The sequence below is a fragment of the Mastomys coucha genome, unplaced genomic scaffold, assembly GCF_008632895.1.
Source record: "Mastomys coucha isolate ucsf_1 unplaced genomic scaffold, UCSF_Mcou_1 pScaffold5, whole genome shotgun sequence".
Taxonomy (NCBI): Eukaryota; Metazoa; Chordata; class Mammalia; order Rodentia; family Muridae; genus Mastomys; species Mastomys coucha.
Genome location: NW_022196911.1, coordinates 6309519 through 6332795, shown reverse-complemented (window position 1 = coordinate 6332795; position 23277 = coordinate 6309519). Strand labels below are relative to the sequence as shown.

The 23277-nt window shown below is 45.6% G+C and overlaps 1 protein-coding gene across 3 annotated transcripts in view; it reads right to left on the bottom strand.

Annotated features, from left to right (window-relative positions):
* Arid1b (AT-rich interaction domain 1B) overlaps window positions 1–23277 on the bottom strand; it is a 350225-nt gene that overhangs the window by 22832 nt on the left and 304116 nt on the right. For 2 of the 3 annotated variants that reach the window (XM_031352241.1, XM_031352242.1), the window contains exons 9-12: window positions 13669–13814; window positions 7553–7662; window positions 6679–6837; window positions 1756–1965 (exon numbers count right to left, since the gene is read on the bottom strand). In XM_031352241.1, the coding sequence (XP_031208101.1) occupies window positions 1756–1965; window positions 6679–6837; window positions 7553–7662; window positions 13669–13814 (625 nt within the window). The remainder of the gene's footprint in view (window positions 1–1755; window positions 1966–6678; window positions 6838–7552; window positions 7663–13668; window positions 13815–23277) is intronic. The other variant, XM_031352240.1, reaches the window with a different exon arrangement.

Here is a 23277-nt window from a genome sequence, read left to right as displayed (position 1 = left end):
CTATGAGAACTTAAAGTTATGAATGAGACATGAACACACAAATGATTCAGGGAAGATGGAAGCTTGTGTCTTTGGACAGGTACTATGCTGAGTAGTTTGCAATGGTCATGAATTAATGAATTTCTGGATCCAAACTTTGGCACAAGGTTCTTTATATCCATTTACTTGGTACTAAGTAGTCACAACAATCCACAATACCGCTTGAGTACTCTGGGAAATACCTCTTTCAGCACTTAACCAAAGTGAGTGCAAACAGCAGGCCACGGCTGCTTCAGAGATGGCCAACCAGAGTGGTAGGATAAGAGCTGCCAGGGCATCTTGATGGTGGGGGGGGGGGAACATTGGTAGCGTCCCCTGGGTGCGAGCTGGCTAAGCTGCAGAGCTGTTGTGCGCAGGTGTAATCTGCTTTGTTACACTGGCGTGACTCAGGGAGCCAGACCAGAGTCACATATACCACCCGATGACTGGATTCCAGTGCTTTAGTCTTGGGGGTTTATATCAGAGTCCAGCCTAGGAGAGCTGAGCAGAGTGGGAGAGGCAGCGGCAAAAGGAGATAGGGGAGAGTTGCTCTACCCAAGCACATGTGATGTGAGTGATGTGCTGTCCACAGGGCTAGATCTGTGCTAGTGGATCTAGATATAGGCCTCAGTCCTGTGGGGGGCAGGCATCTAAAGGGAAGGACACTAGTGAAGGTCTGCCCTGCACTCCAGAACCCGAGCCTCAGAGACACTTAGGGTGACAGGTTACTTTGGTGGGGTGTTTGTTGTTTCATTCCACCTGCCTATTAGGCTTTTGGGGGCCCAGCCAGCTCCACAGCATTGATCTAGGGTGGGGATCTGGATGGTCAGTCTTTAGAGAGTCCATAGGAGATCCCCAGTCATGGCAGGAGTCATGGGAATAGATCATGTTTGCCATCAGACAGGCCTGGTTCTGTGGCTTACCTGCCACACACCTGGGTGGTGACATTGTAATTTACTTAGTTATATGTGAGCTTCCTCATCAATTCTCAGGGTTAGTGACCTGCGTCTTGTGAGTACACCCAGATAAAGGCCATGGTGAGGTGAGGTACACATGCACTTCACCCAGACCCCTCAGCAAAAATAACGAGGTGAGCAAAGTGGAGTGTCAAGGATACAAGGACTTAGTGGACAGCAAGCAATGGTCTGTTTTTTGGACAGACAGAAGATGAGCATCACCTTGAATCCTATACCTGGGTGTGTGGCCTACTCACCCAGTGCCATAGCTCTGGGGGGTTATTGAAGCTATCCAGGAGCTGTAGGCATGGCTTTACCTTTATGACTGAATTTCTCTTTCTGTTTTCTTTTGAGGCAGGGTCTCACATAGTTGCAACTGTCTTTGAACTCCTGATCCTCCTGTCTCTTCCTCCCAACTATAGAATTACAGGCAAGCCCCACTATATGCAGTTTGAATTTATAAGTTGCTCTGGATATAGAAAAATAGTGAATTTTATTTTTATTTGATCTATGACGAATTTAGTCATTTGTAACCAGAGAATTCTAGAGCTGCCTGGGATAAAAAGCCTACTGGTCTAGTATGGATGAGGAAATTGAGGCCTCAGGGGTTGGTAGCAGAGTCAGGAACCGTAGCTGCCTCTGACCACTACAGAGTCCTAGGAAGGGGATCCTCTCACAGGCTTAGCTTTTCCTCTGTGACAAAAGTCAGAACTAAACACATCCCGAACAGAGTAGCATACCCAAGGGCATGCCTACAGCACTCTGCCTGACTCGGGCTCACCTGAGCCAAGCCTCCAATCTCTTTGACGCAGACATAGAGTCGGAACAGGTCCAGGGGCTTCTTGCCCACTGCTGGCAGACTGGACACCGGCGAGCCCCTCTCTTCCATGAACGTCAGGTAACGGTCGACCCAGAGCTTCCTCTCTGGCTCACTCCCCAGCTCATATACTTTTGTGATCTTTTCCCCAGTGGTGGAGGATGAGCTGGACTTCTAGTGTCAGGAGTATGTGGTGGAGGGCATGGGGGGCAGGGATGGGGCGGAGGGAGGGAAAGGCAAGAAAAGAACAGTGAATTGACAAGCACAAGAAAATAAGTTTGAAAACTGCTGCTGTCACACAGCAGCCAGCAATAATGGCTACGGCAAACTATACATTTTCCTTAAGTAACATACTGTGACTTTAAATAAAAGGGCCCAGACTCTTAGTTTTAATATCTGAAACAACTAAACTACAATAAGCAGGTTGATAAAAGCACTGAATTCTGGAAGACAAGATTCCGGTGAAGTTTCAGGTACTTCAGAAAATAAAAGGCTGGCAGCCCAGAGAATGAATGTCTGTGGTCAGACTTCTCATGACTGATGTCACATAGTCCCCACTCCTCCCACCCATCATCAAGAAATACATTCCTACTCTCTTTTTTTCTTAAAATAGTAAAAATGATCAATACATGTCCTCGTGAAAACGAAGTCCCATGGTAGAATACCTGGTGCTTGCTGTAGAATGTGCAGGGGTCAGGTGGGGTAGGGTGGACAGAAACCACAGACAGGGACAGGTGTGCCTCCAAGCTGGTGGAGTTTGTAGGCACCTGGGTAGCTAAAGCTACATAGCATGAGACATGTGGCATGAGACAGCAGCCCTCCCTCCCTATGTAAAGTTTATGAGCTTCTCAGTGTAACGAGACAAGTCTGGAAGCCACATTCCAGCTCCTCAAATGGCAATCCCGTCTGTGGCCACTCTCTAAAGCCATGCTGCCTGCAGTGTTAATTCCTCAGATTACTGAAGCATAAAATATGTTTACATAACATATATAAACATGGGTGACCTGGGTCCAGTTTGAGGTTAGACTGGACAGTTTATTGAGTCCTTGTCTCAAACTGGAAGAAAATACAGCAGGAAAAGGGTGGGTGACAGAGCCCAGTGATACTATACAGCCAAGGTCCAAATCCAGTCCCTAGTCCTGAAGGGCAGGGGAGGGGAGACGACCCAGTCATAATGGTAAGTGAGCTTTAGGGGTTAACTTCAGAGTTGAACTTAAACTTCAAGTCATTTAAAATTACTGTACATAAGGATTTACTATACTTAAGGCATTTGTGTACATGCATACAGATGTCCACTGAGTCCAAAAGAGGGGTATGGATCCCCTGGAACTGGAGGTCCAAGCAGTTGTGAGCAAAGACGGGGGCTGTGGCTACTGGGAATAGAAACTGGGTCCTTGGCAAGTACAGCATCTGAGCCATCTCTCCAGCTCAAAGATAGCAGTTCTTGTCAATCTTCACATCTTCCCCCAAGCATTTCACAGAGCAGAAGTATGTAGGTGACTATGTGCTCATCTGTCAGGAGGCCTGCTGGCTAAGCTACACCTGAGCTCAGTTTTACCCCAGCACAGGCTGACTGACTTGCTCCTTTGCAGTATATTCTGCAGTGGGCTGCTGATGACTACTCTCCCACCTATGTGTTAAGCTTGTTGACTCTGATTCCACTCACTCAGCACAGTGTCCTTCACACTAATGGTCTTAGATGTGTTCGATTAATGCTTGAATGTAGTAAAAAAATGTGTGAAAAGTCTAACCATGCTCAGGTAAGAATTAACAACAAACTCAAATATCTCTGTACAGGACAAAAGAGCAAGATGTGACATGAACATGGTGACCACAGAGAGACTACAGCTGAGAGAGCAACAGTGGCTGTCTCCCTGTCCCAAGGCTTGCTGGTGAGCCACCCACTGTCCTCCTGTCCTAAACAAGAACAGAGAGGCAGAGCCCAACAGAGCGCACATGTGCTTCCTGCTGCCACAAAACTCATCTCTTCCTCTTTCCTAGCTGTCGGGACCCTCTGAGGAAGAGTTTTTTTCTTCTAGATCTATTTTGATTTCATGTGTATATGTATCATATGTGTACAGTGCCATTCAGGCCAGAAGAGGGCGCTGGATCCTCTGGAACTGGACTTAGAATGGCTGTGAGCCACTACTGGGTTTTGGGGACTAAACCCAGGTCCTTCACAAGAGCAGCTAGTGCCCTAACCATTCTGAGGCTTCTCTCTAGTCTCCACCTGAGGACAGTGTTTATGAGATACTACCTCTGACAGTAGGAAAGGCGTTCAGGAGGACCCAGTAACTCTTACAGGTGTCCAAGAGCCACTTGGAACTGCTTCTGTGCTGTGAACACTGTATCCCAGGTTCTGAAACCATTGGGGAGAGGAAAAACGGGATGGATGTCTTTGAAAACTTCCAGCAAGATATTCTTATGGTGCTACAAATGTTTTCCTTACATACGGCTTAATTAAGCTAAAACGCACACTTCCTCAAGTCTCTGAGGCAGATTTACATTTCTGCAGTCTTTACCATATGCTTGGTTTTATGTATATGTGTATGGACAAATGTTTATTTATATTTTACAATGTTTCCTAACAAAGCAGTGTTGGTCCACAGCCCACTGTCAAAGCAACCACAGCTGCTTTGCCCGGTTCATGCCTGCTGTTAAGCTTTACTGGGGACACTATTAAGAACAAATTCAAGCACAGAGTGGAGTAGTATCTCAGAAGGAGTGGTTAGATCCTCCTGAATCACAGATGCCCATGGTGATCTGAGGCAACAATGGCACGAGGCCCCGCACTCTACCCACTTCAGTCCTGTCCTCAATAACTAGCTCATGCGGGAAAAGGAGTGCACAGCAGAGCACACAGCAAGAATCTAGCATTTTCCACACAGCAAACATGGCTTCTCCCACCCTTGTTTAGCACTAGAGCCAGGGTTTTGCTGTAAATTCTTAAACACAAAACAATTTATGATATAGAAAGAAATAATATATGTGGTAATATTTTTTAAAAAAGAAAAATACTACATTTCTAGTGTAATGATCAGAAAATGGGGCCAGTACTTTAGTTTGCTTTTCTATTAAATTTAAATAAGACTGAAAAAAAGGAAGACAGTTTTGAGGGTCTTGCTGTAGCCCAGGCTGGAGCTTTCCTGCTTCTGCCTCCTCAGTCTGGGATTACTGGCTTGTGGCACTGTATCCTGCTAAAAAGTAGATTTTTGATCAGAATTTTGCACAGCCTCTCTGGATAAGACAGACTGAGTGGGAACAAAGCAGACCTCAGTCACCTGAAATTCCTTCACTAGTGGGCTTCAAGGTCAGTGACTATTCTTAATTATTATCTTAAGTTTTAAAGATTATCCTTTTCTATCAATGAGCTGATATGCAAATAGTCTTGCAAATGTATTTAAATTCTTCCCATTCATTTAGAATACTAATACATATACTTTTTCCTGTTAAAAAGAGAAGGGAGAGAGAAAGGAAGGGAGAGAGAAAAAGGAGGAAAAAAATACAGAGTATTGCCTGCCTTCTGAGACTCAGCGCAAACAGCACAACGGCAACATAAAAACAAGGGTCTGTGCTCTCTCTTTCCTGTGTTCTTTTCATCCTGGGTATCTCAAAATGGGACCCCCTCTGTAGGGAAGGGGAGCGTCTACAGCACCCTTCCTTGCTCTGAGAAGGAGATGGTGGTTACAGCTGAGCTTCCTTAACATTTGCTCCAGCCACCAACTCTTGAGCATGCTAGGCTCTGTCCGTTTCACCCAGTGAGTGGGTAATTAACAGCAGCCTCCTCGTGGCTTTTGACTAGATTGGCAGATCCTGAACAGCCAGGGCCTTCTTCCCTCCAACTTGTCCTGAGCTTGGCTCTTTAATACACTGTCAAGTTTCTTGTTCCCTAACTGCATGTTAGGTTTTTAAACAATCTTTAAAGATCTTTTGATTCCCTGTCTGAGTGTATAGTAGTAAGGTTACTGTAACACACTACTTATTTTTATTTTTTTATTTTTTTTTGTTTTTCCATACAAGGTTTCTCTGTGTAGCCCTGGCTGTCCTGGAACTCACTCTGTAGACCAGGCTGGCCTTGAACTCAGAAATCCATGCCTATGCCTCCCAAGTGCTGGGATTAAAGGTGTGTGCCACCACTGCCTGGTCACACTACTTATTTTTATTGGTACAGAATAATATTTTAGAAGGGGTAAAGTCCAACTTGGTTATCAAAAGAGCATTTTCTGGCATGTACACAGCATTGCTATCATTTATGCACCACGCCTATCAAGATTGCCAGCATTTTCATGCAGAATGGGTGCTGTCTCTCCAATGGCTCTGATGCATGCATACATTCTTAGTCTAAAGTTGCACATGTACTAGCGTCTCCATACCTTTGTCAATTTCAGACATACAGCTTACAATGAGGCAGGGCTGCTGCTATGGTATGCTGCACCCGGTTGCAATATTTATTCATTTATTTCAGATACAAAGCTTTGGAATATGTTTTAAATATAACAGCCCATGACAAAGTTAAGCCCAGAGCCAAATGTATCGTTTCTCTCACAACCAATACTAGTTCCCTTGTAAATGGCAGCGGCTGGTTTTAGAGAAGCCTTTGATGCCACGCAGCCTGCACTACTAGAGAGTCTGGACCCCAAAGCATCAGCACACCTCCTTGTGAAGGTAGGCCTTCACCTCAGAGCAGCTGCTGCTAATGCCAGAAAGATCTATGGCACACATAAATTTGTTTTGTTACTAATGTAATTATCTATTTTTTTTAAAGCAAGCTTTTTCATGGATCAACAATGCAGAGTCTCATAAAGCAAGCCACCAAGCAATAAAACATTATTAACTATCCCCCCCAAGCCCCAAAATAACAAAAAAGAGACAATCAGGACCACTTACAGGGCTTGATGGAGTCTTGGGCCAGCCTGGGCTGCTAATGCTATCACTCTCATCTCCGTGAAAGGAGGAGATGCTGGCAGAGCTGGGGGACATTGGGGAAGGAACTGGCAGGTTGCCTGGGGTTGGAGGCTGGGATATACCCTGAGAGCTGTAGCTATCCTGTGGGAGAGGAACAAGAAAAAGACAAAGCTACATCAAATTTTATTTAAAACAAAAGTACAGTTTAACAGACTTATTATGTATGTGTGTATGTGTGTGTGTCTCTCTCTATATCACAACTGTATGTATACAGACATGAACCCCCCTATCCCCCCCAACTCATCCATAGCAAAGCATCACCACATTCTTAGTATGGCTGGTCACTGTGAGAGATGCTGGATAGGCCACAAAGCCACCATGCTTACTTAGGCTTAAATGGAATGCTAAGCATGGATTACCCATTATGCAAGAAAGTAAGAGAAAAGATAAAGAGCCTTATATAAGGTAGGGAAGCAAAATAATATGAATGCTGTTGCTGAGGTGGCCCAAACAGGAAGCTCCAAGCTAAAGCAGAGGAAATGACTCCAAGTGTCCACGCCAGGCAACAGAGATCCCTTGCTTCCCCCAAGAGCATATCTCAGGCAGGTTTTTGTCCCCTACCCCTACCCCATGGTGATAACACCATAAGAACCTGTGACTGTCATATCCACACCTCGGGGGACATGCAGTAGGGTAGAAAAGACTGCACAGAGGTGGCACATGGAGGCACGCAGAGAGAAAGCACATGGAGCAGTGTCACAGGACCAGGCTGAGAAGAGCAAGCAGCCTTGCAGCCTGTGGCATTCGAGAGGACCACGGTGTCCTTGGAGGACCATAGTGTGTAGGGAGGAAGTACCTTTGACTTGCTCTCAGGCTGGGGCACACCTTCTTCTTTACCATCTGCTTTAAGAGGCACGGACAGTTTGGACTCACTGGGAGACATCATATCTGCAAGACCCATAGATGCTAATGGAAAACAGGAGAAAGTCAGCATTATTCTTGGGACATACCATGACACCCCTGCTTACATGAGTTGCTAAGTGAAGCACCAGCACCGAGCTTCTCCTGAAGGAAAGAAAGGGGCAAGACCGACTGACTGGCCGACCGACCGAGTCGTGGGGTCCTGAGCACACTGACATATGAAATGCTTTACATAGGAGGAAGAGGCAGACTCTGTATACGCAAGAGTCCCAAACACCACGGCAAATTTCTAATAGATCTTTTTCTTTACCAAGCTTAAGCTAGTAGGCAGCAAGTGGAAATGGGCAGTCGTATGAACTGCTCATGGGGCCTGGCAAGCAGCTCAGTGTTCACCTGGGCTCTACATGGCTTGGCCTTCTATTTCCTCAGTTCAAGTAATCGCTGTTCACAAAATCAATCTTAGCTACTTCACATGGTCTAGTCTACAGTAAAGGAGGAGAGCCACACACAGGACTCAGGGGAAGTTCCTACAACTTTACAGAGGGTTGCTGTCCCTGCAGCTGGCATAGAGCCTGCAATCACCACCCTCCATAGGAGTGAAATGCCCATAGAGATCCCGATGCAACCTATACTTCCTATCTTCTGCTGAGCAATGCAGCCAGCTCCATCTAGGCCCTGTTAAAGTTTCAGACAACAATGGACGCATATGTACTCATTGGAGATACCAACAAACATGCTCAGGTGAAGGTTTGGTTTCTTTTTAAGGTTAGAATCAGACTACAGAAGGCAATCAGTGTAGTTATTGAGGGAACAGAGCTGAATTTCCATAGAACCCACTAGAGAGCCATCTGCACACCCCTGTGCTGGAGGATATGCTAAATATAGCTGCAAAGAACAAGGGGAAACTGAGGCAGTGATCTGCACTCACTCCCTGTCAAGATGACAGAACCCTGAGGTGTCATAAACAGGACCTGCTCCAGATGCTGTCATGGCAAGTGTGGGCTCAGCCGGGCAGGACACAGGGAGCACAATGTACTAGGAAAAAGGCAAAGCAAAGCAGCCTGAACCAGGCCCTGCAGATCGCCCACTACAAAAACGATTACTGCACATATTCATGTATTACTATGTTTTAGAAAATAATTAGTTTTAATTACAGCAGGGAGAGAATGAGCGGGCTCTGGTGAGTTAGCTGGCATGCTCCATGGTGCTAATTTGTTAATATCGTTAGCATCACTGCAGGTGGAGACCATAGGTCCTGCCAAAAAAGCCTACCCTGCCACGTGCCCTGGAGTTTACATCGGCACACTCAGTACTGTGCTCTGAGAGCCTGGGCTGCCACAGGCACACTAGCTGGGTCTGCAAAGCCTGTCTGCAGCTCAGTCAGTCCTTAAAGGCATCGCGACACACACAGGGCATAATTGAGATGTTTTTCTTTCTTTCTTTTTTTTTTTTTCAAATTACTTTCAATACTTAGACTTTAAGAACTGGAACAAAAAGCTTTTTCAAGTGATGCAGCTGCAGAGAAAAATCTATTGGGATCAGCTAAAAATGTGTTATTTCTGTGAATGTGTGAAACCTCAAAAAAAAAAAAAAGGCAGCTGAGCGATATTACAGCAGACGGCCTTGTTCAGAGCAGTGGCTGCTCTCATACAGCTTCTCTGCAGGGCCCAACGAGGCAGGAATTAGCCTGGGTGAAGAAGAGGAGGAAAGAAAAGCAGAGCAGGGCAAGAAAGGCCTGGCCATGAGTGTCTACATGCTCTCCTGCAGCTGATCGGAGCACTGACGGGCAGCACAGCTTAGAGAGAGGGAACGTCACATCACGTGGCTTCTATCAAGTCCTGCTGCTCCAGAAGTGACACTGGATTGTTCTGCCAGTATTTCTAAGTTATGTGTGGATATTATTTTGGCAGTAGGAATAGTAATATGTTTTATGCATTTCACACATTAATGTACACAAAAGTAATTTTAAGCACAAAGAGCTAAGCCAATTGTATTACAATAATCAGCAGTAATTCACACTGATTCCACAATCAGACTTGGATGAATATAAGCTATGTGACATTTGAAAGTCCTCAACTTTCTTCATTCTCTATTATGCACATTAACCTGGGCATCCTAGATATGCAGATTCACGTGCACTGCCCTATCATGAGAGATGGGAATGGACTGACACGGACTACAATGTAGAGTTTTTCTTTTATTATATAATCACACTCTTTCCTATTGTGGCTTTTCTTTTTCTTGAAATGTTTAGTTTTGACTTAACCAAAATTTCAAAAGAATCATTGTACAGAGCCATATATCTGCCACACTTCCAGGGCAGGGGTCTCTTGGGGGAATGATGTTTTCTTTCTCTTTCCTCAGAAAAGAGAACACACCACAGTCAGGAAGCTTTATATCAAGGAACTGCTATTTCTCCAGTTCCCAGAGATCTAGGGTATGAAGTTCAAGCAGGCATGGCTAGGGACAAGGGCTGCCTGAGTGATATAAGATGTAAACACACTCTAAGCACAGGTACTCGCTCCACCATTGGAATTTAAGAGCTAAAATGACTTCTTAAATCACCAGGGGTCAAGATCCTAAGGTAGCTAGATTAGATGCATTCCCAAGGACACAGGGAACTCAGGACTTGAGTGAAGCGTCCTCTTAGTTCATTACAGAGTTGCAACCATTACCAGAAGGCAGGGAAACACACAATGTCATGTTCCTTTCTTGGTAATAGCCCATAGTGTAGAGATATTTTGTCTTTCTAAAATATAAGAAAAGCCTACATTGTTCATGAATTACTATTTTTTGAAACAAGCTGTCTCTCTCTGCAGCCTAGGCTATCTTAAGAGCAAACTACGTTGTCTAGGATAGCCTCAACTCACCGTGATCCTACTGTCCTAGTATCTCAAGCATCATCTACATGAAGATTTGATGTGTGGCAGATACATAACCATACATACTGCGCGGTTAACACAGCACATACAAGAGCTGCATGAACATCTCCAGGGAAACACTCTTCCTCACACACTGGCAAGAAGACCCCTCCTTTCACCACAGCCTCTGTGGGAGTGCCTGTGAGCATGAGGAGCGCATGACCCCATAATGTGCACAGGCTTCAGTCTCTGAGCTGGCCCTGGAGCCTGGCCTACTCCAAGAGGTAGGAAAACCCCTCCTCCAGCCAGGATGGCACTGAGCAAGGCACCCTGGTGTACTTTGGTAAGATTGTAGCATGGATGTCTTTGAACCTGAAAAAACTTTCTGTCATGATTTATCAAGACCCTCACCTTGCTTTCTTCCTGGTCCCTAGCTCACCTGCTTCCTTCCCTGTCTTGGGCTTGCCTGCCTGTTTTATTTCTTGAAGATGGAGGGTGACTGATAAGCAACTACTGAGCAAAAATATCCCCTAGCTGTGGCTGCACACCCATGAAAATTACCTGAGGAGTTTGTTAATAATGCAGCATTCAGATAGGAGCTGCAGCTGTAACAGGCACTCCAGACACCCTGCAGTAGGCAGTTTTTGGGTAGTTCTGAGGCAATACAACTGACTTCCTTTCTTTGTAAAAGGAATGCCAGAGTGTCTAGGTAGGAAAGTGATGGTGCAGTTTACTTTTGGGATTAGAATCTGGCTAAGTCTGCCTGTGGGTGCTCTTCTATCCCGCAGAGACACCCAGAGGAAGACTAGTCTCTACACTGACTTCTAGAGAGGTTAACTTAGAGCTTCAGGTGGTAGGCTTTGTTGCCTTTGGAATGCACAGGTGTGCTTGAAAGACATGCCCTGTGTGCAGAGAAGCAGCCAGGAAGGAGTGCTCTAGACATCACACAGAAATGTTTCCATCTTAGGTCAGGCCTGCTGGACAGCTGAACTGGTCTACCTACAACTTGTATTTATTAATTGTGCACTTGCTGTATTAAGTGATTCTAGTTTTTTAATCCAACTTGCTAAAAACAAACTTCAATTCCAATGTGAAGAAACTACCAACTGCTCCATCAGAGGGCAAGTCCTGCTGCTTCCCACCCCACATCCACCGGTGCTCTCAGGGAGAACAGCTGCCACCCTTACACACACACTGACTCTGTTTAAGTAGTTACTTACTGAGGCCGGTGACAAAGTCACTACTACACAGAGGATTTTTTCCAGTGCTGTTCACCTTGTACAACACGATTGTTTGGCTCAGTGAAAGGAATGCTGGGATGCGAGGGATGAATAGGGACTGCTAATGGAATCTCAGATAATGCCACTGATGGCCTGCCTGCATCTCTGCTGCCTTCCTTCCTCTAGGGTGCCTTGATGGAGGAATGGCTTGGGGCTCCCTGTGCGATTTTATCATCTCCACGGTCCCAAGCCATGGAGGTGGATGTTACCACAAGCCACTCTCACTGTGGAGGGTAGCACAGAGCTCCGAGGGAACAGCACAGTTGGACCTACTATCCCTGTTCCTCTGAGAGCAACACTCACAATAGACTTACACAGACCTGTCAACAGACACAAGAAACACTAGATGGTCAATCCTCCTCGGATACACTGAGCGATTACTTTCTGTCGGGTAGCATCCAACTTAATAATGTGGAAATAAAATCACATAAATGTGGAGAACAAAATTTGATAAATGTTTAAATTATTAAAAATTCAATATTTTGAAATGTACAATGCCATGAAAAATATACTACTATGTTATACAGAAAGCTGTAAGGATAAATGGCCTTTCACTGAACAGATTTCCTCTGCATGAAGCAATGAACGCTGAATTATCTGAATAATAAACTGAAGCCCTCTCTGTGAGTCCCCATAAAACTGGTTCTTGCTTAAGAATACATACATCTTCTTAGTCAGGGCTGTGTGCCATCTGTTTGTTATTAGTATTTTGGGGGCTCTGGGGTTTAAAGAAAAAAGGAAAAATGAGTATTGATAACAGTAGATAAAAAATTATTCCCATTTCAGAAGTAATTTTATCTCAGGAAGCTAGACAGAACATAGACCATCCCAACCCAGACCCTCTAAGGCCTGGGCAGCATTTGAGGGAGGCGGTGGCTCCCAGCATGCAGGCTGTTGGATCTGTGTAATTCATTTCCCTGAAGAACCACCACCTGCTCACCACTAGGAAGCAATACGTAGGTACTGCAGACCCACACTTTAGTCTGTGTTTTCTAAACTTACCGAGGACTGATCAGGAAGGCCACTGTTTGCTCTGAGGCTCATGCCTGGCCCCTCTGGGCTGTGGACAGAGAGCTCTGGGAGCAGGGTGGGCCTCTCCAGGCTACAGACACAGACAGCATGGGCCAAAGCTGTACAAATGGAGACTGATAGTTGTAGGGAACTAGGGCTCAGTGTCCCTGACATGTCCCAAAGCTTTGGAGGGCTTGCCATGCTTATACCAAACCTGTGTGAAACAATGGATGAATCCTACCAGTCAGCAGGATCCCAGGTTCCCACTTCTGAGGGAACACTCATCTCTGGGAAGCTCTGGGTTGGAGAAGTGGCTTAAGGCCTCAGACAATGCTCACCACTGGAGAGTAATCTGCAATGTACTAAGCAGGCCTGATTTTGTAAGAAGGCAAGAATGAAAATTAAGAAGGGGACAGAGGATTAACAGCTCTCCTTAGAGACGAGCTGTAGTCAGCCCTCAGGAGCTGCCAGCTGCCATACACCTGGAAAGTGGCCGCTCTGAATGGGAAAAGTTCTCCCTCTGCTCAGCTCTGCAAGCCCTTCCTATTCAGCACAGATCCTAGATCTCTGTGCTGCCACTGCCAAGTGACAGTTGCTGCTTGGGGACCCTTCAACTCTCTTAATGACTCTCTTAATAACACTGAGAATGTAGAATGTGTAGTTTGCATCCAGAGACATTTGAAACATGGGTGCAGTATCCAAACAATGAAAAGATATTTATATCAGGTACACTGTTACCTCAAGTCTCAGACTAAGCAAGTTTTCTGAAGCAGAGCAGTGGACTTATCCACATGTACTGGAGACTCTGCCTTTTCAAGCCACTGGGGCACATTTGCCATGTGCCTGAGAGGAGGGCTGAGGAGGACAGGGTGGCCCTCAAAAGCAGAGGAGCTGGTTACCTGTGGAGCTGTTCACCATTGTGGGTGTCATGCTGTAGGGCTGGGCCTGGGTGCTCATCAGGCTGGAGTTGTTGTTCATGGGCTGGCTGTAGGGAGAGCTGGAGGCCACAAGTCCACTCTGGTTCATGCCAGGAAAACTTCCTTGCCTGCAGGGAGAGAGCACAGGCACATACACTGAATGCCATGGCAACTCGATGGTGCCTGGCACACATGGCAAGATGCAGGGTTAGGGCTGGTATTCTTCAAGGAGGCTTAACTCTGCTGGTGGGTAAATATTCCATATGCCACTCACAAGGTGCACAGGTTACAGTCTTAATCGTGTCAAGATAAATAGAAGCAGGTGTAAGGTATTGGAAATAAAAGCAGGAATTACAAAAGTAAGGCAAATCAATTTCTAATTTTTAAGAATGCTTTTTTCCCCCTTTATCCCTTTTGGCAGCAGGGATCAAATCTGGGTCATTCCACCCCTGACCTGCTACACTTCCTAGCCCAATACTCTAAGGCCGAGCTACAGCCTCATGCTGCATTAAGATTCATATTATTTGTGTGTGTGTGAGTGCATCAGAGAGAGAGAAAAAGAGAGAGGGAGGGAATATGAATATACATGTGCCCATAGGGACTTGAGATGTTGGACCTCTGTGGAGTCTGAGTCACAGGTGGCTGTGAGCTGCCTGAGGTAGGTGTTGACAGCTGAACTTTAGTCCTCTGCAAGAGCACATGTGTTCTTAACCACTGAGCTCCTCAGCTGTAATGCTTAACAAGATCAGACTGCTCACACTGCTAAAATCCTCACATCAAAACCATACGTCAGAAATGAAAAAAGCCACGGAGCAGTGTTGACTACTATTAAAACAAACCTTTGCCCCACATTTCCTGATAAAACAGATATGAGAGAAAACCTTGCTTCCACCTTAGCCCTATGGTTTAAGTTATTAAATTGGGTCCTATAAAAAACACAGCATCTACACATGGTTTAAGGAGTGGTGGGGAAGACGACAGACTTCCAGGAGTGGAGTCATGGGGAAGGAAGGTCTAAAGGATCTTCGCTTCAGAGACGCCACCTCTTAGGGACTCGGTTTCATGTCATGCTCAGAAAGAGAGTTTTCCTTCAGTCTTGGCTGCTGGCAGTGAGATGGGAGAGGGGTTGTGCTAAGTGCACAGAGCTCTGCTTTGCCTAGGGAGAGCTGCAACAGGAGGACTGGCTAGCATGTACAGAACCTTCATGGGGCTCTCCCAGTACAAGCTAAGCTTGCCTTCAGTAAATGCTGTGCCTCTGAAAAGTCTGCCCCAGGGTGGCTACGATGTGCAGAGAAGAGGCTCAAGCTTGCCCTCCCTCTACCTGCTCCAGACTGCCTAAGCTACCCTGGTGGCTCCTAACATAGAGCAGTCAACAGTATCATAAGACTTAAATGAGTCAAATAAATTATTGTTCAAAACCATTAAGATTATTCTTTGTGCATCAATTTCCAGTGGATTCAACTTTCTGGCTTATATAAGAAATGAAGAACTATTTTTTTAATCAAAGTATCAAAGTTTTAAGCATTTGTTTTTCCTTCTTATAAATAGTACAAACCACTTGAACCCATTCTCACAAAGTACTTGGGAAGATGGTCCTGACAGGACAGCATGTGCATGGATGGCTCTGGGAACCACTGCAAATGTCCACAGGTTGCTGACCAGCATCAGAGTGCTACTGTTGTTGGCATGGGTAGAGCTACCATTATTTAGTAGGTTGTTGGTTGCTTGTGAGAACCCTAAAAAGAAGCCAGAGCCATCTTCCCATATTGCTTGGGTCTCAACGTTGTTCTTAGGAACACTGTGTTTATTCACAAAGACAACGTAAGTATGCATCGGAGAATGAAGTCTGCACTGTGACAGACAGGCCTTACTAATTATGGTCATCTTTAAGCATCTACTATATTCAGTGCCATGCAGTATAGTGTATATGAAAATAATGGCTTCTAAACACACCTGTTCATATGAAGGCAGGAAAGAAAATGAGAATATGAAACTCACTAGGCACGTGACAATGTGCACTGTCACCTGACCCTAATCTTTGATTTCCTCTGCTTTAGCAGTGCCCACAATCACCACAAGGCAAAGGTGCACATTACAGTTAAAAAACAAGGAGCCTTAAAATAATAGAAAAATTCTCAAACACTTACAAGTCAGGAGGCTGGATGTGAGTTGTTAGTTACTATGGTTCTCTTGCCTGGAGTGTTAAGTGTGGTTATAGAGCCAGGGGTCCTGACTCTGACATTAGCCATACTACCAATGGCCTCTGGGGATCTGGGAGCAAACCACTTGTGTCTTGAGAGTGACAGTGTTGCTACCTGAATATGGTTCTGTACCATCACAGATAGCACGTGTTAGTCACCCAGTACTGACTGAGACATCTGATATGCACTTAGGTTTTCAAACTCCTGAGGAGGGTGGGTACAATTATGCTCACGTGCAAATTAAGCAGATGTGGATCAGAGGTTAAGTAACTTGTCCAAGGCCACATAACAACAGGAAGTGGCACGATTCCTAGCTGTTCTCAGTTCTGGGTACTTCTTTTCTAAGGCCTCCCAACACCACGGACACTGGTGACAGCTGCAGATATTAACTGAGAAAGTAACAAGTCAAAAAGCTCTTCTCTGGGTTCTGAAGGCACCATCATGGGAGGGGTGGTGTTAGGCACAGCTCGAACAGCTTTCTGGATCCCTTGTGCCTAAGAAGAAAAGGACTCTTATGTGACAGCTGTTTTGGGTAGCCAATGAGGAAGCTGCAAAAAAAACAAAAACAAAAACAAAAAAACCAAAAACCTGTCTTACCAAAACACAAGAGATCTGTGAGTGTCTCAGCACTGCTGCAGTTCTCTTTATGTCCACTAAGGAGAGCTACCAGGAGTGCTAGGAACGGAAGGAGGAATATGCTAAGGCAGCCTGTAGGGCTTTAGAAACCATGTATTCTGGGGCAGAAGCATGGTGGCCAACTGTGACTCCCTGAGCAGTAAGTAAGTGGGTGTTGCTGATATGGGAGGATTCCTGTTCTAAAGTACTTGGTCGGCAGTTCCAAGGACCACAGCAACCTCTCAGTTGGGAGCAAAGTCTTACTATCCCTCAGAGGGGCTGGTTCCTCTTGGGTAGCCCTCCTTAACTGGCAAATACCTTTCTGTTACAGAAACACAGAGTCAAGAAGTAAGTCATTTTTTCTTAATGGAGAGGTAAGACTATCAAAACAAAGCCAGGACAAGCTACAAGTTGAAATAAGCAGAGCACTTCAATGCAAAGCCTGACCCCAAATGTGAGCACTGCTTACAGAGCAGGCTGCCCTTCCACTGTGGGCTCCATGGGTCACAGGCCTGGGGTTTCTACTCAGTCTGAGCTCGAGGGTTTTGTGAGCAGGTCTCGATTTCCCTGGTTCTGCAGATTCCTAACCCATAGCTGTGGCAGTCAAGATCAGCACTGTGGGAGGCTGCTGGGGCACAGTACACAGCCGGCATCTCCTATGCCTCCCTGTTTTGCTGACACAGCTACCTGCGCCTATCTGGGCCAGCTCATCTCCAGCTTGTTAATGGCAAAGGAGGAGGGCCTGGGGTTTGGTTCTTCAATGTGCTGCCCAGAGGATCCCCTGAGTTTTAGTTAAATAGGCCTTGGATTGGAACTAGGAGAAGAAGCAACCTGTCATTTCCATTTATGATGGAACCCAATTTACAATAAGGCTAGAAGGTGCTGCCCTAAGACTCCTGCTCCCCACAGGGGCCCTTATGAATACAGTCACCCTTTATAGGACAACCTGTGAAGGTGGGCCAGCACCATCCTATCTTTTCTGGGTTTCCATTTAAGATGTTAACATTTTTTTAAAATTTATTTTTACTTTGTATGTATGAATGAGTGTTTTGCTTGCATGTGTATAAATGCTCCATATGTGTACCTGGGGCCTGAGGAGGTCTGAAGAGGGCATCAGGTGCCCTGGAACTGGGAGTTACATAAGATGGTGGGACATTTTGGGGGTGCTGAGAACTGAACCCCAGTTCTTTGCAAGAACCAGTGGTCCTAACCTTTGAACCATCTCTCAGCCCCATCTTCCGACATTTTCTTGGTTTAAGAATTGTGAGTCCCTGTAAAAACACAGGCCCACAGGCTCTTTAAACAAAACACAACTGTTCCACACCCTTTATGTGAGAAGACACTCTATATTAAGAAAACTTAAGCAGAAATCCCTTCTGTTCAGTCAGATATTATACTCATGGTTATCTGCTTAGGGCTGGGGTTGTGCATGGGACTAGATAGTAGGTTCCAGGGACACAGTAGTGGCCAAAACAACCAAGAAGAAATCAACAGCCAGCATGAAGCTGTGTAACAGAGAGTCTTCTCACACAAAGGGTGTGGAACAGTTGTATTTTGTTTAAACAGCCTGGGTCCCTGGGACCCACAGTTCTTAAACCAAGGGTGCTCTGGTCTGCTGTGTCTCTGTTGGGCTTAGCAGGCCACTGTGAAGCTCTATGAAAGACATGATGAAATAATACGACAGGAATACCCAAGATATAGTTCACAGAACTCAAAAAGATCAACAAGCTGAAGTGCCCAACTGAGGCTGCCTCAGTCCCATTTGGGAGAGAGAAGAAAGCAATCACAAATGGGGAGGGAGGGAGGGATCTGGGAGGGAAAGTGGACAGGGGGGAGGGCAGTGGGGGGGAGAGAGGGGAACCTGATCTGGAATTGGGTGAGGGAAAAGGACTGAAGTCCTGAGGGCCAGCAGAAAGAATGGAAACAGGCAATCTCAGGAAATAGGAGGTTAGGGGCACACTCCAGAATGCACCAGAGACCTGGGAGGTAAGAGACTCTCAAGACTCAAAGGGAGGTACTTTAGGAGAAATGCCTGACAGTAGGGAGAGGGAACTTATAGAGCCCAACTCCAGCAGGAAGGCAGGGCATCAAGTGAGGGAGGAATGGAATTGCCATCCCACAGTCACATCTCTGACCCATAATTGTTCCTGTCTGAAAGAATTACAGGGATGGAAATGGAGAGGAGCCCAAGGAAAAGAAGGTCCAGCGACAAGCCCCAAGTGGGATCCAGCTCATGGGGAGGTCCCAAGGCTGCACACTATTACTGAGGCTATGGAGCGCTCACAAAAAGGGACCTATCACGACCGGACTACAGAAGACCCAACAAGCAGCTGAAAGAGTCAGATGCAGATATTTGCACCCAATCAATGGACAGAAGCAGCTGACCCCTGTTGTTGAATTAAGGAAGGCTGAAAGAAGCCAGGGAGGGATAAGGGTGATCCTGTAGGAGAACCAGCAGCCTCAATTAATCTGGATTCCCCTCCATCCCAAGATCTCTCAAATACTGGACCACCAGACAGCACACACCAGCTGATATGAGGCCTCCAGCACACATACAGGAGAAGACTTCCGGTCTGTGCTCATTCAGAGATGATGCACCTAACCCTCAAGAGACTGGAGGCCCCAGGGAGTTTAGAGGTCAGGTGGGTGGGGGTGAGGGCATCTGTGTGGAGATGGGGGATAGGGGTGGGAAGGAGGTATGGGGTGTGGAGCAGATGGGGGGATGGAGTATGGAGTGTAAAAAATAAATTAATTAAAAAAAAAAGAATAAGACAGAGTGTTGGGTAGTTCAGAGGATACTGAGTGGATGAGACACGTGGGCAAGGAGTGTCATCTTTTCTTTGAAGGATGGGAGAACAGTAGTTTTTCAACAGAAGAGCAGTGGGGACCTTACCAGCACACACTCCGGAATGTTCTCTGCAGTACAGAGGCCTAACTCTCCAGGTGCAACTTTTCTTGGCCTTGAGTGTCTGTGATCTGGGGAGCCCTTCCTCCTGGATGACAACTGTCCACAGAGCCCTTCCTCTTGGAGGCTTAGTGAGGCTCTTCATGCCACATTCTGCACATCACTGAGGTGTCATGAAGCTCACACCACCACAAATGCTATGAACATCTTGCCCTCTGTAGCTACTTCACCTGGATACTGCACTGCCCAACAGCAGCAGTGCCATGTGTCTCGAAAATCTGGCCCTTTGTTTTATCTGGTGCCACACCTATCCTTCCTGGCTCCCAGACCAATGAAAAGAAATGAAGCTCAAAAGATTTGACATCAGAGTGTAAAGAAAATGTAAATACAGTGTCTGGCAGTTTGGATTTTATTGATGACTAAGGATAATCTCTTCACCATCAAAGGTGACTGATTTGTTGAGCCTACTCTTCTGTCTTATGCACCATTTATTAGTAATGGTACAGAACTAAACTAAGATATTTTGAACATATTGAATCCAGAGACTCCTATTGCAGTCCTCTCCTGGAGTTTCTCAGTGTGTTCACTGCCTTGCACGTTTGGCCTAGATTAAGCCACCGAGGGCAGCAGTCACTCTCACAGCCTGGACATTCTCTGCTGGAAGTGACTCCAGGATCCTATGGGTTTGGTACTGAGCAAAAGTCTGCCTGTTCAAACAAGACACAATCACACAGGCTTCTACTTTAAGATGTGGTCACCAATGTGCACACCTAAAATGCCCCTTCCTGTAGAGAGAATATCTTGTGTATTGTATGGATTCATCACCTGTCAATAAAAATAAAACCTACGGCATATAGGAAAGGGTAGACTAGAAGTTGGGGCATGTGATAGGGAGAAAGGAGTCTGGATAGTGCCAAGGGCAGGAAGATTTGCTCTGGACATGAAGGAGGAAACGCACGGTACCTGAGCAGAGGTAACCAGCCACATGGTAGAACTTAGATGACAACATATGGGATATTCAGTTATGAGCTGGGTGGAGAACATGCCTAGCTATATGGAAAAACACCTCCTTAACAGTACTGGACTTGACAATGCTAACTTAGCATGGTATCTTGTAGTTATAATAGCATTAAGGAAATTCCCAACTGACACACAGGGAGGACTGCTCCTCTGCAGTGTCAGGAATATCCACATCTCTATGCTAGCCAAGTACCTGCTTCTAGGGGATAAGTATGAGGAGCAGAGTCTGCAAGCATCTTAAGAGAGTGAGTGAGGCTAAGGGGTTCTGGAGGTCTGTGAATGCCTCGGACACAGAGGATGCGTGATCTTGGCAGACATCGAGGGGCTAATTAACAAGCACCGAGGAGTAATCAAAGTGAGGGTTTAGCAGTGAGATAATTAAGAATATATATCTTTATCTTGCAGGCATTTACTGAGATCTCTAGTACCTTAGTATACCTGTCACTCAAGTTATAAAATTAATTTGAGTTTCCCATCCTATATATTCTGTCTTGGCAAATATACAGTATTTCACAAATCTACAAACAAGCATCTTACTTCTCTGTAGAACAAAGATAGAGTCATTTCTGATTTTCTTTTTTATTTTTAAGACAGTTTCCCAAGTCCAGGTTAGCCTGGTGCTCCCTATCCAGTCCAGGCTGCACTTGAACTTGTGGTAATCCTCCAGCCTCAGCCTGCCAAGTGTTATGTGGTATGAGTTACCACCTCCAGTTTATCATTTCTGAGTTTTAGAACAGTCTTCGAAGTTTCTTAAGAAGGTTAGGCCATAAAGTCATTTAACTTAGTAAATGCAAGACACTGCCCAGTGAGAACAGAGCCCAAGACTGTTCAATCAGGCCCTTGCCTGCAGTTGCCTAAACAAAGGCAATCCAGTGTGAGCAAGAATGAGCGGGCCTTACAGCTTTACGGCTGTCAGCTTGCTTGGTTTGTCGATGACAGAAGTTCAGGTCAAAGTTAAAAGTATGAAGAACCAGAGGAAGAGGGACTCACAGGGTGTCACATCCCAAGGTCCTTAATATAGTAAGCTATGTAAGTGAGCAGTCAAGAGTCTGCTTCTGCCTGGGGTATTTCTAAACTGCAGGACACCCAGCACACCCTCTGTACACTCCCGGACCTTCCCTCCAGTCTCTACACCCAGTGCTGCCCCAGAGCCTGGCAGGCTGACTATGCAGGCTTTGGTTGCAGTGCCAACTCTGAGGAGATGCTGACTTAAGATGGATGGTCCAGCTTGTTTAGCTATGTGAAGAACACGGGAAAGAATCCCAAGGTAGGGCTACGAGGGCAGAAGCAGAATCAAGTAGGCTGCACCAGTAAGCAGGGGCAGAGTCCTCTGTGGAAGGACAGTTGGAGTAGGATGGACGAGGGTGGGGAGAGGCCAACAAAAGGGGCAGGTCCTTTGTCCACTGAGTAAAAGGAGGACCTTGATGTCTGAGACAGCAAGAGGCAGAGTGAGGGGTGCATCTGTAGAGAGAAGCTCTGGCCTGAGTAATAGTCAGGTTTGCATCAAGCCTTGCTCCTCCCAATCCTGCCTAGGGCAGCAGCTCCCATGGCCTTCTGGTTTGATGCCCATCATGGGGAAAGTAGTCTTGTCCTGCTCTCTCCTCTTTCTCACCCTCATTTTTCATGAGTGCTTGTGGGAAGCAGGGGGTTCTGGGTACCCGGACTCTCTGAACCTGATTTCTATACAGAATCACTTAAGACATCTGTCAAAACCATAGCCCCCCCCACCCCCGCCTGCCTGTGGTGACAATCACCTATTAGATTATGGACTTCAAGTCCATTAAAGGTTTGATATGCATTTGACTTGATTCACTGGGTCTCATCTTTTAAGGAAAACTCTTTCAGTCCTTTTAGAATAATTTATATTTTACTATATTCTTATCTGAAGATTTATATTTTATAGATTTCATAATAATTTTGAAAGAATTAATTGAAATCATAATCTTAAAAATGACATAATATTCATTCAAATTCTAAGTTTGGAATAGAAAAAAATGGACAAAGAAGAAAAAAGCACATTATTTAGATGATAACACAAAGGCTTCTATCTCATTTCAGAAATAAAGACTCTATTTCAGCACTTGAAATCTGTTCACTTTGTCTTTCCATAACACGACTTTTCAAATCATAGCTATTATGTTGAAAGCTAATTGTCCAAAATCCAAAGGGCTAAATCTTAGCTAATTCAAATCACTCACTGTCTCCAGCATGGGGATCCTACTATAACCAGGGGCTTGAGCTGTGGATTTTTTTGGAGGGGGGCTGGTCTCTGACATTTTAATGCACTCTCTCCATTAATGTGTTTCCACATCAGCAGCTTCATGTTCATCAGCAGAATGGCATCAGGTTAGCTTCAGAGCACAATGCTGAAAAAGAACGTTGCCGGCAAACAGTGGACAGGATGTGAATTCTATAGGAATGATGCATCCCAACAAGAACAGCTGCTCGGTGAGCGGATGTGTGGTCCACACCAGTAGAGGCCCAAGTGTCTGCAGCAAAGCCAGACTAACATCTCTCTGTCTGTATCAGGTCCAGCTCTTCCTCCACAGAGGAAGGCTGCTGGTCGCCTAGTCTTGTTTTTTTTTTTTTCTTTTTCTTTATTAGATATTTTCTTTATTTACATGTAAATTTCTCCATTACTAGTTTCCCCTCCAAAAAATAAAGAAACAAACAAAAACAACAAAAACAAACCCTTGTTGCCTCCCCCCTCCCCATGCCTGCCACCCCACCCTCTCCCACTTATTAGCCCTGGCATTCCTCTACACTGGGGAACAGAACTTTCACAGGGCCAAGCTCTTCTCCTCCTATTGATGATCAAATTGCAATCCTCTACTATACATATGCTGCCAG